Source organism: Lycium ferocissimum, chromosome 1 (genome assembly GCF_029784015.1).
Source record: "Lycium ferocissimum isolate CSIRO_LF1 chromosome 1, AGI_CSIRO_Lferr_CH_V1, whole genome shotgun sequence".
NCBI classification, from domain to species: domain Eukaryota; kingdom Viridiplantae; phylum Streptophyta; class Magnoliopsida; order Solanales; family Solanaceae; genus Lycium; species Lycium ferocissimum.
In genome coordinates, this window is record NC_081342.1 from 3,606,067 (window position 1) to 3,622,209 (window position 16,143).

The following is a 16,143-nucleotide window of genomic DNA, read 5'->3' on the forward strand; positions in this document are numbered from 1 at the left end:
TGCACGCTCGCTAAGAAATCAGAAGTAAAAATCTTTTACTATCTTACCCTTATCTCTCTCCAATAAATACATTTATTTTCAAGAACATTTATTACTAAGGATAAGATGGGAAAGATTTATTAATTTTATCTTATAATTTTATGTTGGTTTTGTAAATGAACAAGTAATTTGGACATATATTTTTAGTAATGTGGCCAAGCAATATGGGACGGAGAGGATAAGATGTAAAACATTTAATTAATTTTATTTTGGTTCTGTAAATGAACAAGTAATTTGGACATATGTTTTTAGTAATATTGAGTACTTCATTTATGAATAAGTAAAAGTGCACGGACGAAATAAATATATATATCGGACAATTAAAATTGAAATGCATACTTGTATACATGAGCAGAGAATAAATATTCAGTAAAAAAATAGTTTAGTAATGTGGCCAAGTAATATGGAATGGAGGAAGTACTTTATTTATTAATTCTTAAAGAACTTGAAAAGTCAAAAACCAACAAGTATAAGTGAACGGAGGAAATAAATGTGTCGGAGAATTAAATTTGAAGTGCATACGTGTATACATGAGAAGAGATAAATATTCAGTACTATGACATATGACCACGTGGTATAAAAAAGTAGTTGGTTAAAATGTACGATTTATATAACTTGTGGTACAAATTTCTATTGCTGTGTTAGTCTTCTCTTCACACTTAGATATATTAGAAATAGAAAAGAAGAAAAATATAGAATAGAAAAATAGACATATATTTTTAGTAATGTGGCCAAGTAATATGGACGAAGGGAGTACTTTATTTTTATTAATTCTTAAAGAACGTTAAAAGTCAAGTATAGTAATGTCGCCAAGTAATATGGGACGAAGAGAGTACTTCATTTATTAATTCTTAAAGAACGTGAAAAGTCAAGTAATGTGGCCAAGAAATATGAGACGGAAGGAGTACTTTATTTATTAATTCTTAAATAACATGAAAAGTCAAAAACCAAAAAAGTGAATGGAGAAAATAAATATGTGTCGGATAATTAAAATTGCAGTGCATGCATGTATAGATGGGAAGAAAATAAATATTCAGCAAAAACGTGAAAAGTCAAAAGTGAACAAGTAAAAGTGCACGGAGGAAATAAATATGTGCCGGATAATTAAATCTGAAGTGCACATATGTATACATGAGAAGAGAATAAATATTCAATACTATGGCATATATCCACGTGGAATTTATGACAAATTCAAGTGCACGGAGGAAATAAATTTGTGTAGGAGAATTAAAATTGAACTGCATATGTCTATACATGAGAAGAGAATAAATATTCAGGTAGAACACGAAAAATCAAAAGTGAACAAGTAAAAGTGCACGGAGGAAATAAATGTATCGGAGAATTAAATTTGAAGTATATACGTCTATACATGAGAAGGGAATAAATATTAAGTACTATGACATAAGCTTACGTGGGATATAAAAATAGTTGGTTAAACTGTACAATTTATATAACCTATGGTACAAGCATTCATTGCGTGTATAATTTTTAAAGCCCATGGTACAACCATGGGAAGCTGTGTTCGTCCCTTTACCACATTTATATATAATAGAAATATATATATATATATATATATATATATATATATATATATATATATATATATATATATATATATATAGAGAGAGAGAGAGAGAGAGAGAGAGAGAGAGACGCTAATCGGGATTTCAAATTTATGGATTTTAAATTTTAGAACGATGATATTAAGTGTTAAATAATGAGTTCTAAATTTAATCTTTACACATATTTAATGAATTTCTTAATACAAATGTATTGTTCGAATAAAAGCTCACGGTTTGATCGAGCATTTATGCAAGGCTTATACACTTAATACGTGCACCACTACACAAAAAAAAAGACGCATATATCTGAAAGAGTTTAACTTATATACATTGATAATATAACTATTTTACTCTTGGATGTTACTTGAAAAGTAATTGCACGTAATTACTTATAATAACTGGAGTTAGTAATCTAAAAATAAAATAAGCAGTCTTTATAACAAATTACTAGATGATGAAAGCCTGTGCTAGTACGGGCCCAACACAAAAAATAGCATCACACTTTTTTTTTTTTTAGTTTGTCTAAAAAAGAATGATATATTTTTATGTTTAGAAATCATTTAACTTGAAACTTTCCCTTTTACCTTTAATGAAATGATTTAAATCCACACAAATATCTATGACTTGTTTTAGACCACAAGTTTCAAAGATTTTTCCTTTCTTTTTTAAACTTCGTGCCTAGTCAAACTATGTCACATAAATTAGGACAGAGAGTACCTTTTAGTAATATAATTATGGAATTTTTATTATAGAAAGTATTATAATTCAATTAATTGAAAATATCAATAAATTATTTTACTTAGTCCGCTTCTCCCATATATGACTTTCCTGGTTTGGTTCTTCAATTGAAAGATTTGAAATACACCTTCTCCTACCGAGTTTCATGCCATCATCTCTTTCTACTCAACGACACTGAAAATCGCTTTCATGTGTTAGCATCTGTTGTAGTCTTATATTTTTAAGTATATGTGTATACGTTTCTTGACCGTTTATATTTCGTCTTCTTGATGTTATTCCTCATTATTTGTGTAAGACGTATGTGTCTAAAATTAGTGCATTTTTATCCTTACCCAAAGGTATAAGTTTTAAATTTTTTGGTTTTATGACTTCTTTAGCGATTTTTGTGTTCAATTTAAATCGTTATTTCTTTTTCCCTGAATTTCTCTTCTTTAAATTTTCTCTAAGCGTATCTTTACCATTTTCTAAACTTATTATCATTATTTAAATGTCCTATTTTTTTATTTTATTTTGCAATTGTCTCCTACTTCTTCACTTGGACCTCACCTTAATTTTATTTTTATTTTTTTTAATTTTATTTTTTTTAACTATGAACTATTATAGAAGAGTGGGTTGACGACCAAACCCACTCTTCTATAATAGTAGAAAAATTACACCGATACTATTAATATTTTATTATACCGTCAGTAGGAGAGGAGCCTGTGGGTTAATTTACACCTCATGAATTCACTCACCTCCCTAACGTATGATTAATGTGAATCACAAGCAGAACTAACTTTATCACCTCTTTGCACGAGGCTTTAATAAATACTTAAACCCTGTCATATGATTTTATGAATTAAAGTGAATGAATTGTTTTCAAAACTTTGAATTGAACCTTTCTTATGGATTGAATGTTTGAGATTGGTTCAATCATATATCATGCACGTGAGCACCTTTGCAGTCTAGACATCTATATTTCTAACTAATATCTCTTTATTTGGATAGTTATATTTCATGTGATACCGTTCGATTTTTAACTTTACACGCTCTGGCAGAGCTTTCCATTGAATGATGAAATACCAAGGAGCTTTTACCAAAATGTTAGAACTTGTCATTTCATTATTCGAGAACTTTGTGGAGTCGATCATGTTGATCCAAGAACCATAAACAAATAGTAGTCGTTCCTAAGACCAACTTTTGTATAATTTTCCACTCGGTATTCGGTAACTCTTGAGGCCCGATCAATCGATAATCACATTCGGAAGTCCCATTGCGGGATAAAACACCCCCTATCAAAGGTAACTCCATTGACAAGGTTCGAACCGAAACTTTTTATCAGGAATGAAGTATTACTACTCCACTACAACCTTGCAGTACGCTAGCTAAAGACAGCGACCACAACCAGTATGAGCTCGAAGGAAATTTTTAGTTGAAATTCAATAATATACAAGAAGCTCTAAGTAGAAATTCAATAACCAAGAAGCTTGCTCCTAAATTTGGTACATCTTTCATTGCATATGCATTGACGCTAACGTGATCAAAATAATTAGTCGGGCGAAAATTGACTCATTCAAATTTCTAAAAGTTCACCTAATTATAAGTTTGCTCGAATTAAGCAGCCTCACCACGTGACTTTTGATACCTCGAAAGTGCATTTTTAACCAGATGTGGCTCGTACAGGAGCAGGCACATCAGTACCAAAATGTCAAAACAGACACATTTCCAAACAGACACATTTTAACTAATTAACTGCAAGAACAATTAGGGAACAGAGCAATTAGGGAACAGTGGGACCTTTTTTTCGTTCTTTTGAAGATCCAATCAACATAAAATCTTAATTAAATCATAAGTAAATTTCAGAAAGTCTAGGACAGAAGATCTGTGGCAGATTTAGGCAAATATCACGAGCAACGGAAATTTCCAGTCATCGTCTTCCTAAGTCCTGTTGCAAACAAAATATGATGACAAGCACAAGAACAAGTCTGGTAATCAAGAGGCCGAATAACAGCCCACAGGGCTCTTTGCGATGTATCCCACGACACAATTGACCATGGAAAGTGCTATTAATCCATAAGTTTCCACCTCTGCCCATTCAACATCACCTTCCAATATGGAATGAAAACCAAAGTATTGGTGAAGCTTTTAAATTACAATAAATCACGACGTGTACTCAAATGCTGGTGGTGGCTGTGGCTCCTCATCAACAGCCATTGCTGATGCCGGTGTCTGTTGTCCAGTTGATCCACCAGTGCTGGATGCAGTTGATGAGGGTGCATCGGTGAGGGACAACACTTCAGGTTCATCAGGACGTAGATCTCTCAGAAGCACAAAACCGGAAGGTGATGATTTAACTGGCACGTATCTGCTGTCTTCCAAGAACTTAATGTATTTCTCCTGAGCTGGAACCACTCTAGCAGGGTTGGTCAAGATCTCAAATGATGGCTCCGGTTCGTTTCTCCTCTCTGCAGGAGTATCCACCTGCCAATAAAGGAGATTGCACTAGGTAAACAAATTTAATGCTAATTTATGCACTACATACCCAAAGCAGAATATTATGCCAGATCATCCATTCACAGATGTCGACAATGTCATAGAGAACAGACCATCAGTCCATTGAACAAAACAACATGACAGAAACGTATACGGACCTGCATGGACTCCCCATCCTTATCAGTAGACTTGCCCTTCCCAGAATTTGTTGCACCAGAAGATGACTCTGCTCCAGCTGCCTTCTCGGCATTGGCTTTCTCAGCCTCTTTTTTGCTAGCCCTTGCCTTGGCCCTAGCTGATGTTGATAGAACAGCTGTGGGAAGTTTGACGGAAGAAGTTGTCGTGGTTACAGTGATTGGCTTAGGATACTCAAACAGTGAGGGCTTGGCGTGTGATACAAAATCGAACTTTGGCACTTTTAGGTCAGAGTTCAGACCAATTAAGGCTGTTGGCGAGAATGCTAAGCTAACAAAATATATAAGCGGATACCAATACCAAAACTGACTAAAAACAGCTAGTCCAACGACTGCTGTAATTTTATCATGCTTCGTCTTTGAAAGTAATTTTATGGTCACGTTTCTTCCACCAGCATCAAGAATTCCAGAGGCCAAAATTGCACCCATTTTACTCATGGTATCTTCATGCTTATCTAGGACAATTTTCTCCAGCTGTCGCCTGAACAGACGAAAGCATAGAATGATAGCAAGCTCAGAGAAAAGATGGAAAAATAAGGGGAGATGCGATATGCATTTTCAAATGAAATACCTGAAGGCACCAACACGGGAATCACTGGCTTCGCTTATCTGGACCATCACCATGGCCATCGCTATGAGAGCACCTTGGCGAACAAAATCAACTACATCTGATGTCAAAGGCTCCAACAATGAGATGGCCTCACTCAGACCGGTACCTGCACAAGAAATGCCAACTGCCATTGCCGCGCCATATCGCACATGTGGATTGTAAGACTCCGATAACAATGAGACAATACGAGGCATCTGCAAATCCATTCAAAATAAACAATATTAGCATATCAGAACAAAGAGGACTTTTTCTTACTCCCCCACCCACCAAACACCCTTTTTTTTGGTGGGGAGGAGGGGGTAGGGGGAACAGGAAAATAGAAAAAGTAGAAGCCTCAAATGTGGATCCACAGACCGCTAAAAAGCAGTAATTCTGCTGACAAACAAGACCTCAGATAACAAGAGATTGATAAGCACATTATTAACAAGCATCACAGCCTCTGATATGAACAGAAAAGTACCAACCTGCTCTGGCTCAGAATACATAACAAATCCAAGTGCCAAAACGGCAGTCCGGCGGACATCATCACTAACATCTGATACAGCAAAATGCAGCAACTGTCGGATAGCCTTATTATTCGCAGTTCCTCTGTAAGCCAATGCCAAAGCATACATGCCACCATAACGCAATATAGGGTCTTGATCCCTAGTCATCTGCTCGATCAATGTATCTGCTTCTTCTTCCCTTCCATAGACTGTGAGGGCAATACCTAGTGCCAAACCCCTGCATGTAGTAGCATCAGAATGAATGTTCAACGCCAGCAATGTTCAACGCCAGTGCTCTATGGACTCTTGTACTGTTAATCTTTTTACATAAAAATTGTGTTCAGGTATCACCACATATATAGTGAAATAGAGATATTGCCATCCTTAATTTATGCCACATTATTGATCTCTTAATTATTCTTAAGGCTAATTACATATTCATGTCCTCTCTGGTTTGAAGTATTAACTTTTTGCTAACGACCTTCGTGAAAGGAAAACAGCGCAAAATATAGGGGTAAAAGGAACAGAAATTCCCATAAACAAGAATTACACATAAGATTTTTCACCTTGAAATTTGAAATTTATGGTTTTTCACGTTCTTGGAATTGATAGACAATTAGACACAATATTCAAAAGTCATAAAGAACAAAAGAGGATGTATACTTGGTGACTGAAAGAAGTGATAGATCTAAATTTGTGATTTTACTATATATGATGCAACATCAGCGAAATTTTTTAGAATTCACAATGAACAAAGAAATCAACCCATCCTGTCTCCTTACAAACCAGAAACTCAAACACCGTTTACAATGGACAGTCCTATCATTCTTTTGAAACAGAAATTTAGACAACGCCAGCATATCTTTTACGTCAAGTTCGCAATGTTCTTCATTGCATTGCATTTGCTTTGCTATTGACTTTTCTTTCAATTCTGACATTCATTGTTTTTTACTTTTTTACATAAATGCAACAGTCACAAGAAAACGGATGCTACATTGGCTTAAGTTGAAAGATCAGACACAAGGATATGAAACAGTGGGTTCTAAAACAAGGAGAAAATCTCTGGCCATTATTTTCTTATATTTGTTATTAACTGGACTTGTTGCAAAGGAAGTAGGGAGGTTAGTGTAACTGAGCCAGCCTGGAGGAAGATTTCTGTAATTAGCTGTTAATCTTTATTTCAATGTTCAGTCTATCAAATGTATATAACAACCAATTTTGTTTCCATATATCAATTAATGAGATTTATTCAAATAGTACAACTTCCTCTGTAGTTTTATCAAGTAAAATCACCCCAAAATACCTATTATCTCTCCATATTATTACAATTATTCATTTACCGACAATGCAACCAGTTTTCACACCATTCGAATAGTGAATTTCCTTATGTTAGTTCAATTTAAAAACTTATGTAGTCCATCAATGTTTTGTTTCTTTTTCTTTCTTGGCTAGGTTTAAAAAAATCACAATACTGTTCTTTAAAAATACAAAAGCAAAACCTTAAAGAAAACTTATCAAGCACACATATATAAGAGTAACAATAGGATCAGAGCTAGTAAAGGTAGTTGAAGCTCAGCAATTAATTAAGCTGTCAATTACCTGATTATCTTCTCGTGTTGCGTCTCATGAGCATAAGCAAGCATCTCACTTGCCTTCTCACTTGCAGTTCCAACCATCAGTAAACCCATACCAATACCAGCAGCCTCTCCAGCAACAGCACTGTCAGTATATAGCACGTTTTTAATGTCATCATAAATGTCTTCGTCAGCAGTTCCTAAAGCTGCCAACCCAAGTCCTAAGCAGGCACCATGCTGAATAACCTGGAACAACAATAATTGCAAATGTGAAACCAAAAGCTGGAAAGAACAAGGTGACAACGAGAAAGGTACAGTTCACTAATACAAGTACCTCGACATTTGTATTACGTAGACTATCCCGAAGAAACTGCTTGATGCCCTCTCCGTGATTTGCATGAATTAAACCCAGAGCATACAAGGCACCACCTTCTGAATATGGACTACCACCTCCACCAGCACCACCTTGTGGCAAGTAAGGGGCCATAAGTGATCTCCCCTGCTGTAAATGGCCACTGTGAATAACACCTAGTCCAGCTGTTGCACTGAATTTAGCCCAATTTGTTGCACGGCTTAGCCAGTCCTGATATTGTAAAAAAGGATTTCCATTTGAAATAATATTAGGCTGTAGATATAATTCAAATGAGAAGGTAAACTGGTAAAAGGTAAAATATAATCACCAGGTTCTCCCTGAGGAATGTATCCACAGTAGTTCCAGCATGCATGATCGCATTTGCATATATTGTTGCACTGTGACAAACACTATTTCTCATCTCAACAGACTGCTTTATTGTTTTAAGAATAAGGAGATCTGACCTGTACGCGAAGATCAAGAAAACTAAGAATACAAGTGTTCCCATTAATCAATTGAACAAATAGGTGTCAAAAAATAAAATACGTTTGTCTTACTTGTTATGGCTGTATAAGAATTGCAAGGTCAACTGTATTGAGGTCTCCCCTGATAGAATCCCTTTTAATTTTCCCAACCTTTCAGCATATATAACTTCTTTTGGATCTGTAGTTGTTAACGTTCCACCTGAAGGTCTACTTTCCTCTAAAGGTCTACTTTCTTCCAACAACGGAACATCCTCTGAAGCTTCTGCATCTTCAGTCGGTGCTCGATCAGAATCTACAGGTAACGACTGTACCGGCTCTGAAGATTGTAGATTTGGGCTGGAAAGCCGGTCTCTTACCCTCAAAAGAAAAGCTTGGTGCTCGTTCTCTACAAGGTCAAAAGCTATTTGAAATGCCAATAGAGCATCATCTTTATTTTCTGATCTTAATAGCTTTTCCAATATGCTCGCTACATCCTCTGGTTTATCCAAAAACATAAGCCACTGGCACATGCTCAAATAGTTTGGAGATGGTGACTTCTCATACACTTCGACAAGAAGACGAAGCACCTGAAAGAGAAAGTAGGAGGATTGAAATGAAAACTCTCTCTGAATCTGCTTAAAGAATATCTACAGAAGTAACAAATTTATTAAAGTATGATCCCTACATCCATAGAGAGAGAGAAAAAGCGAAGCAAATGAGGATAATGTCAGAGGCGGATATAGTACATAAGATGCGCCCTCAGAGGCAGATATAGTACATAAGATGCAGGTTCATCTACGCCCGGTAACTCTGGCTCAGACCATGTATAGTGTTCATAAATTCACTAAATAACTGCAAATAATAGATTCCAAACAAAAAGTAAATTGACTAGGCTGCGGTAGGATGCCGAACTCGACCGCATAATGTTCAAACCAATTCCTTTTTTCTTCTTCCATTTCTATTTTCCCCCATCGTAGACGATATTAAGATGACGCCAGTGAGGAGAGACGGGAAGAAGGTAAGACTCAAAGTGGAATTTTGGTGGAATATGATTCTAGGGGAGCTCACGGTATACGCCTTACCTCAATGCAAAAAATTTATGCTACAGCATTAAGGGTTTTTTATAAAATAAAATAAAAAGGTTATAGTAAACACGCAGGGACTAATATCTCTATGAGGAACAATACAAAGCAATCATCGCAATAACTAAACCTGGCAAGAAGATCACACAAATTATACAGAGTACACGGATGGAGAGGGAAAGGAGGAAACTTAAGATCAAGTATGTTACACAGGGTGAATACAGTAAGAGTATACCTCACTCCGATATTCTCTACGATTGACGAAGTTATGGGAGACATTACTGCAGTATGCTAGAGTTGCATCAACATTATCACTCCTCACAATTGCTTCGGCAACCTTATCCAGCCTTCGGCATTCAATGGCCATGCCAATGGCTTGTTGATATTTCCCATCCTTTATACACCTAATACAGAAGAAGGGCAATTATAAACCAGACTATAATGTGAGAATTACAGGTTCAGATTCTTATTCTTCCACAACAGAAGATGAAAATGTACTTACTTATCAAGCATTCTCTCCACAATAGCCTCCAGCCTGGGATCCACCATTGTGGCTTCATCATTTGACTCTGCTGCCTTAGTCTTATGGCTTGCATACTCATCCAGGGCTTTAGCTGAAGCAAGGAAAGGAAGCATATTGCAAATCCAACAAAATTGAGTCAACAACTGACAACAAAAAGGACATCTAAAATTTGATATTTTGTAGTACATAAAATAACTAAGTGCGCACAAGTCTCTATTTGAAAGTTTAACCAACACTTATCACATGAACCAGTTAACTTATTTTACTTCTTACTCCCCAATAAAGCATTAATTCTCAAGCTTCACGTGATTTCTCCCTAGTTCTCAGTGATATAACAAAATACTTCACTTTTATGGACCCAACTATACAGAAATAACTCAGAATCTACAGGCTAGAAGTAGGAAGCAACAAGAACCATCTGCAAGAGCAGTTGCAAAAATATGGATATTGAGGAAGAAGTGTTGAAAGATGCAGATTCATCAAAAGCAATATATGAATCTTGAGAAAATATGGAAGAGACAAATTCATAAGAACAATATGATCACATATGAAATTTATACCTAGAACTGTATGAACATAGTCAGAATCCTCAGAAACGTCAAAAAGAGGACCAGCTCCAAGGGCATAGGATAATGAGACATTATGTTCACCCAGATGATAGAAAACCTGAGGAAAGAAACAAAAAATTAGAGAGGAGTGCCAATAACAAAATTACTTCCTTCCATAATAAACTATCTCCTGCGTGAGATGGGAAGGAGTTGGTTGGGAAACAAAAATGTAACCTTTGAAGCAAGTAATGCAGCTAGTTGTCTTTGGTCAAACTCTTCATCCTCGTACAAGCTTTCACTGCACAAACAGGGAGTTAGAAAGGTCTGTGAGATCCCATAGCACATGCCATGAATACTCAGTTGATAGGAGATTAAGACTTGAGCTCAGGTTTCAGAAATTGCATAACTTGTTAAAGAATATATATATAAGATGCATTGCATTAAGTCACCCAATATCACAACTGACACGCCCGAGCAAACTAGATACAAACAAGCAAACTCGATAGTAAACAAGAATACCAAGTTTCTACAGATGCACATTCTAACATGAAGTTAAAAGCTCAGAGTTCTCGATAGCATTGGTAGAATGATTAGATGATACCTATATAAATTAGTGTACAACCAAACCGGTCAACAAGGTTGGGTATCTGCTATTCAAGAGAACTATGTTTGGCAAACAATTTGGTGACTTAATAAAGAAAGTTCTATGGTCCTTCGGGGCTTTCATCTAGTGGTACGAGCGCAAATATAACCAGTCAAGCAGAAAGTAACAAAATTTCTGCTCAATAGTCCCACTTTAACCAGTCATTTAATCTACTTTCCTCTTCAATCTTTCCCCTAAAGCCACAATCTTTCAAGAACTCAATTCACTACCAAAAACAACAAAGAAAAAACAAAAGAATTCACTAAAATAGGAACATAAAAGCAAAACAAAAAACGAATCTCCTCTTTATACAGCTTAGAAGTTCCAATTCCACATATTCTCAATCATATCAACTAACAAAAAACTACTCCCTCTGTCCAATTTATGTGCCATTCTTTAGTCAGTCCCAAAAAGAATGCACTTTTCTATATTTAATAACAATTTAACTTTAAACTTATCATTTTATCCTTAATGATATATCCACACAAATATCTATCACTTATTTTAGACCACAAGTTTCAAAAATCATCTTTTCTTCCTTAAACTCGTGCCCAGTCAAACACCTTCACAAATGGGAGGGAGAGAGTATCAAAATTCCACACTCGATCATAAAGAAAAAAACAAAACAAAACAAAACGAATTTCCTCTTTATACACATTCCAATTCCAAAAAAGTCTTTAATTTAACACCACAAGATTCAAAAGTATCCCTTTGTTTCTTAAACTTCATGCCAACTGAAACTAAGACACTTAAATTGGGACGGCGGGAGTATAATAAAGAAAACGAATTTCCACTTTATACAACTTAGGAATTCCAATTCCACATATTCTCAATCACATAAACTAACAAAAAAAAAGACTACACCCTCTGTCCCAATCCCAATTTATGTGACACTCTTTAGTTAGTCCCAAAAAGAACGACACTTTTTTTTTGAGATGGTTTTTTTATATTTCGATAAAAGAACGACATTTTTCTATATTTAGTAACAATTCAACTTTAAACTGAGATGATCATATCCACAAAAATATCTTTTGACTTATTTTAGACCAGAAGATTCAAAATTCATCCTTTCTTTCTTAAACTCCGTGTCCAATCAAACACCTTCACATAAATTGAGACGGAGGGAGTATAATTCAAACTTCTCACTTTTTCCCTCTTTATACAACTTAGAAGTTCCAATTCCACATCAATCACATCAACTAACAAAAAAAGCTACTAATACAGACAAAAGATAACGAATTTCCCCTTCATCCAGCTTAGAAGCACCAATTCCACATAATTTCAATCACATCAACTAACAGAGAAAAATTACTCCCTCCGTCCCAATTTAAGTATCTTACTCTCCTGTTTGGTCTGTCCCAACCAAAAAAAAAAAAAATGCAACTTTTTACATTTACTAAGTTTTCCAATTTCAACACTCTACATGTCAGGTGTTTAATACCACAAACATGAAAGGACTACACACATCTTTAATTTAAGAACACAAGATTCAAAAGCCTCTCTTTGCTTCTTACATTCCGTGCCCAGTCAAACTAAGACACTTCAATTGGGACAGAAGTGAATAAGTCAAAATCAACAATTTGTTCTTCCAAATCAAAATAGATTCAAGTACCACATCCCAGTCAAACTAAGAATAAGGGGAAAGAAGAATTACATGAGAGGGACAGAAGTAGAGATCTCAGGCCAAAAGTAATCAACAAATGTGTTGAGATTTGAGAGCGCGTGCAGCTTCAATTGCGGGTGGGGCTCGTTCAGCATCGCTAACAAACCACCTGCCGAGCTCACCATCGTCGCCGCCGTCGCCATTTCCGCCGCCGTTTAACACTTCGATTTAGGGTTTGGATCTGTGAAAGTTAGGGTTTTTACGATGGAGAGAGTAACCGGAAACCTAATGAAGCGGTGGAGAAGAAGATGAAGAGAGATTTGAAAGGTGAGATTTCTTGTTCATGAGGAAATAAAAAGGTTCTTACCATTAAGCTCACTTCTACCTTATTTTGGGCTCCTATTTTTATTTTTATTTTTATTTTGGGATAATTTTCAATAACATACATTCAGGGTGTGTTCGGTATGGAGGAAAATGTTTTCCCAGGAAAATGTTTTCCTGGTAAGTATTTTCCTAGAAGATAAGTGAATTTTCATTTATTTTCTTATGTTCGTTTAGGTATTGCAAAATAAGTGAATTTCTTATTTATTTTTCTCATGTTCATTTGGTTGATAGAAAAGTTTTCCGGAAAATACTCATCCAAGCCTCACCAACTCCAACCCAACCCCACGTACACCTCACTCCCACCCACCCACCTATGCCCCCACACCTCCTGGATTTTTTTTTTTGTTTTTTGCACCCCCACCCCAACCCTCACCAACTCCAACCCAACCCCATACCCCCACCCCCAACCACACTCCACTCCCACTCACCCACCCCTACGCCCCCACCTCCTTCATTTTTTTTAAATTTTTTGCACCGTCACCCCAACCACTCCCGTAACCCATACACCACCCCCTCCCCTCGCACCCTACCCCCCACCCACCCCTTCCCACAACATTTTTCTTGAAGATTTTAATTTTTTTTTCTAAATTTTCTACCCGAACATCCCCCATCACCCCCTCCCCCTCGCGTGGAACCCATACCACGCCAACACCCCCTCCCCAACCCCAACATTTTTTTGAAGTTTTTTATTGTCTTTTGCGGGTTTCTACACCCCCAGACACCCCCTACCCCAAAAAAAAAATTCACCACACACCCCCTAAGCTAGGAAAAATTTGTAGACACCAGACATTTTTGACGGACCGTCGATCATGTCGACGGGCCATCAATACGAGCCGTCGTTATGTTCTGAGAATTTTGATCTGCAGAAACTGATCGACGAGACACTTCGACGGACCGTCAATCGACTACGTCGAAGCGGTTCTGCAGCTGCTGATCTGCAGAAGCAAGTCGACGAATCGTCGACACGTCGACGTGACTGTCGACCCGCTCGTCGAACCGCTCATCTGGAATATTCTAGTTCCAGCTATAAATAGACGAGTCACACCCCAAAAATTCAGATTTTATTCTCTCTCTAAGTGTGGAAGGTTCCAGAAAAATTCCTTCATTATATTATCACATATCCAAGGGAAACCAAGGAGTAAATACCAAGAAATTGTGGAATTAGGGTGAGGATGCTCTCTAGGGTTGTGCAAGTCAAGAAATCTCTGGGAAGTGAACTAGGGTTTTGGCTCAAGTGAAGTATTTCCACTCAAAGTTCATTCCCACGCTATCTAATGTAAGTTTTTATGATTATTCCATGTTGTTTAAGGTATTGAGGGGTTGAAAGACTTGGATTATGAAAGGAGATAGAAAATGGGTTACAAAGATGAGAATAATGAAATTTTGAGTAGTAGCTTGGAATGAGTCATAATTCTTGATATGTTGTGATTATAAATATGTTATAAATGACATCAAGAACACGGGATAAGCATCATATGTGAGTAAACGTAATAGTGTACTATGACCATGACTACGGGTGAATTGAAGTGAAATTGTGAAATGTGGATAATGTAGGTGAATAAGGATTGTCGGTTATAATATTGTGAATGTTATTATAGACGTTTGGGAGTTGATATGTGATATGGGGAAAGTTGTATAAACAAAGGAGATGCTGCCCAATTTTCTTTATTTTTAGTTGAGCATGTTCATGTGATCGATTAGCTAATGTTAATACGGACTCTCTTGAAGGAAGAAGCGAGCATTGAAGGAGAACGATCAAGCGATAGAATAGCTAAACAAAAAGGTATGTAAGGCTAGCCCCTTCATTCCTAAGGCATGATTCCTCTGACATTATTTTCCTTACTCTCCATGACTTTCTTACATTCCGGGAAGAATATGAGTCAATGTATATAGAGCCTCTTATGCGATAACAAGAACAAGAGAGATGTTATGAATGCGATAAAGATAATGATGATGATGAGTTTAAGTCTAAAGAATTCTAAAGCACGATATCATGTCCATAAAGTTAATGATCCTAAGTATGGTTCCATTGATGTTATCCTTGTATACACTCACCTTAAAATGTTAGTCCCTTCAAGGTGAGATATGATGAATATGATTACTCCATAATGTAATTGGGGGTCCACGACCTTATGTCACCCCGACATAGCCATAGTTATCTTCAAGTTCTAATGTATGTGTTATGATAAATGTAAGATGATGCTAAGTTTATGATAAGTTTATATTAAGGTCATGATATGCCTATGAGATGTATGATAATGATAATTCTATGTTGAGCACATGATGATACGATTCCACCGTGCCTGAATGGCCGGACATGTCACCGCTAATGCGGGCTGCTTGTGATTCCACCACGCCTAGAAGGCAGGACATGACCACCACTAGTGGACGGCGTATGATGGTACCCGGACGCGAGTTAATGATGATTATATATGTGATAGATCGATGTATGTGATATGTTTAAAATGCATGTACTCTTAAAGGCTAAGCAGGTTATGTCTTCACCTTATGTTTCATAATTTCTTTATTATGCTCATTTTATTCAAGCCTTACATACTCAGTATAATGCTCGTACTGACGTCCTTTTCTTTGGAAGCTATGTTCATGCCCACAGGTAGACAGGGAGGTGATCCAGGCTCGTAGGAGCTATCAGCAGATTTTGAGAGCACTCCATTATTCCGGAGGTGCTACTGATTTACTATTTTGTGTATATATATGTTTTGGGCACGACGGGGTGCTATCCCATCCATATGTCTGGTACTCTAGTAGAGACTCGTAGATACGTATGTGTGGGTAGTATGGTCTCACGATTTCCCATTTGTATATGTATATTCTTTTGATAGCCAAAGAGCTTATGTTTATAAAGGTAA

The 16,143-nt window shown here is 36.5% G+C and overlaps 1 protein-coding gene across 1 annotated transcript; it reads right to left on the reverse strand.

The window, feature by feature from the left end:
- Positions 1 to 4,098: 4,098 nt before the first annotated feature.
- Positions 4,099 to 13,253, reverse strand: LOC132061079 (26S proteasome non-ATPase regulatory subunit 1 homolog A-like). Its single transcript, XM_059453973.1, has 13 exons — positions 12,941 to 13,253; positions 10,878 to 10,941; positions 10,656 to 10,761; positions 10,075 to 10,186; positions 9,808 to 9,976; positions 8,584 to 9,077; positions 8,355 to 8,490; positions 8,009 to 8,257; positions 7,700 to 7,920; positions 6,080 to 6,338; positions 5,577 to 5,809; positions 4,970 to 5,486; positions 4,099 to 4,799 (listed from the first exon to the last, which is right to left on the reverse strand). The coding sequence occupies exons 1-13, from the start codon at positions 13,090 to 13,092 to the stop codon at positions 4,479 to 4,481; spliced, it is 3,033 nt and encodes a 1,010-aa protein (XP_059309956.1). The 5' UTR covers positions 13,093 to 13,253; the 3' UTR covers positions 4,099 to 4,478.
- Positions 13,254 to 16,143: the final 2,890 nt, after the last annotated feature.